This window comes from Aquarana catesbeiana, linkage group LG04 (assembly GCF_042186555.1).
Source record: "Aquarana catesbeiana isolate 2022-GZ linkage group LG04, ASM4218655v1, whole genome shotgun sequence".
Lineage (NCBI taxonomy): Eukaryota > Metazoa > Chordata > Amphibia > Anura > Ranidae > Aquarana > Aquarana catesbeiana.
In genome coordinates, this window is record NC_133327.1 from 441,641,684 (window position 1) to 441,642,931 (window position 1,248).

General features: G+C 50.5%; 1 protein-coding gene across 1 annotated transcript; it reads left to right on the forward strand.

Annotated features, from left to right (window-relative positions):
• The first annotated feature begins 295 nt into the window (after window positions 1–295).
• LOC141141264 (polyubiquitin-like) lies at window positions 296–857 on the forward strand. The gene has a single exon (XM_073628943.1). The coding sequence runs from the start codon at window positions 390–392 to the stop codon at window positions 855–857; it is 468 nt and encodes a 155-aa protein (XP_073485044.1). The 5' UTR covers window positions 296–389.
• Window positions 858–1,248: the final 391 nt, after the last annotated feature.

Here is a 1,248-nt window from a genome sequence, read left to right on the forward strand (position 1 = left end):
AATTTTAAAAAAAAAAAAACATGCTATAGTTACCTGCTCTGTGCAATGGTTTTGCACAGAGCAGCCCCAATCCTCCTCATCTGGGGTCCCCAATTGGCGATCCTGGTTCCACCCTTCTTCCGAGTACTCCCCTTAGAAAGCTGCTTGCTAAGGAGAGGTACTCCTGCCAGGTCACTCCCGAGCCCCGCTGTCCCTATCCATCGACATAGACAGCCTCCCTCAATGGCTCCAACTGCTATCAATCTGCTCTATGAAGAGGGAGAGCTGGATCGAGATCAGGCTCAGGTAAGATCTTTGCAGGCAAACAGCTGGAAGATGGTCGTACCCTTTCAGACTACAACATCCAGAAAGAATCCACCCTTCACCTTGTGCTCTGTCTGAGAGGTGGTATGCAGATCTTTGTAAAAACCCTCACAGGCAAGACCATCACCCTTGAGCTTGAGCCCAGTGACACTATTGAAAATGTAAAGGCCAAGATCCAAGACAAAGAGGGTATCCCTCCAGACCAGCAGAGATTGAGCTTTGCAGGAAAACAGCTGGAAGATGCTCACACCCTTTCAGACTACAACATCCTGAAAGAATCCACCCTTCACCTTGTTCTCCATCTGAGAGGTGGTATGCAGATCTTTGTGAAAACCCTCACAGGCAAAACCATCCCTCTTGAGGTTGAGCCCAGTGACATTATTGAGAATGAATCCAAGATCCAAGACAACAAGGGCATTCCATTAGACCAGCAGAGATTGATCTTTGCAGGCAAGCAGCTGAAAGATGGCTGCACGCTCTCAGACTACAGTATCCAGAAAGAATCCACATTGCAGGGGGATGGGATCCTGGACACAAAAGGTTTTTCACCTTAATGCAGAAAATGCATTCAGGTAAAAAATATTAACGCTTTAAAACCACTTAACCACTTGACGACCGCCTCACGCCGATTTACGTCGGCAAGGTGGCACGGACAGGCAAAATCACGTACATATACGTGATTTGCCTTCCGCGGGTGGGGGGTCCGATCGGACCCCCCCCGGTGCCCGAGGCGGTCGTCTTTTGTCCAGCGGCGATCAGAGGTGAGGGGGAGGCCATCCGTTCGTGGCCCCCCCTCGCGATCGCCGCCGGCCAATCAGATCACTTCCTTTGCTGCTGTATGCTAAACAGCAGCAAAGGAAATGATGTCATCTCTCCTCGGCTCGGTATTCCGTTGCAGCGCCGAGGAGAGAAGACTTCACTGTGAGTGCACCAACACTACACAAC

What these genes read in the sequence shown, in the direction of transcription:
- LOC141141264 (XM_073628943.1), top strand. Translation starts at nt 390, where the DNA reads ATGCAGATCTTTGTAAAAACCCTCACAGGCAAGACCATCACCCTTGAG.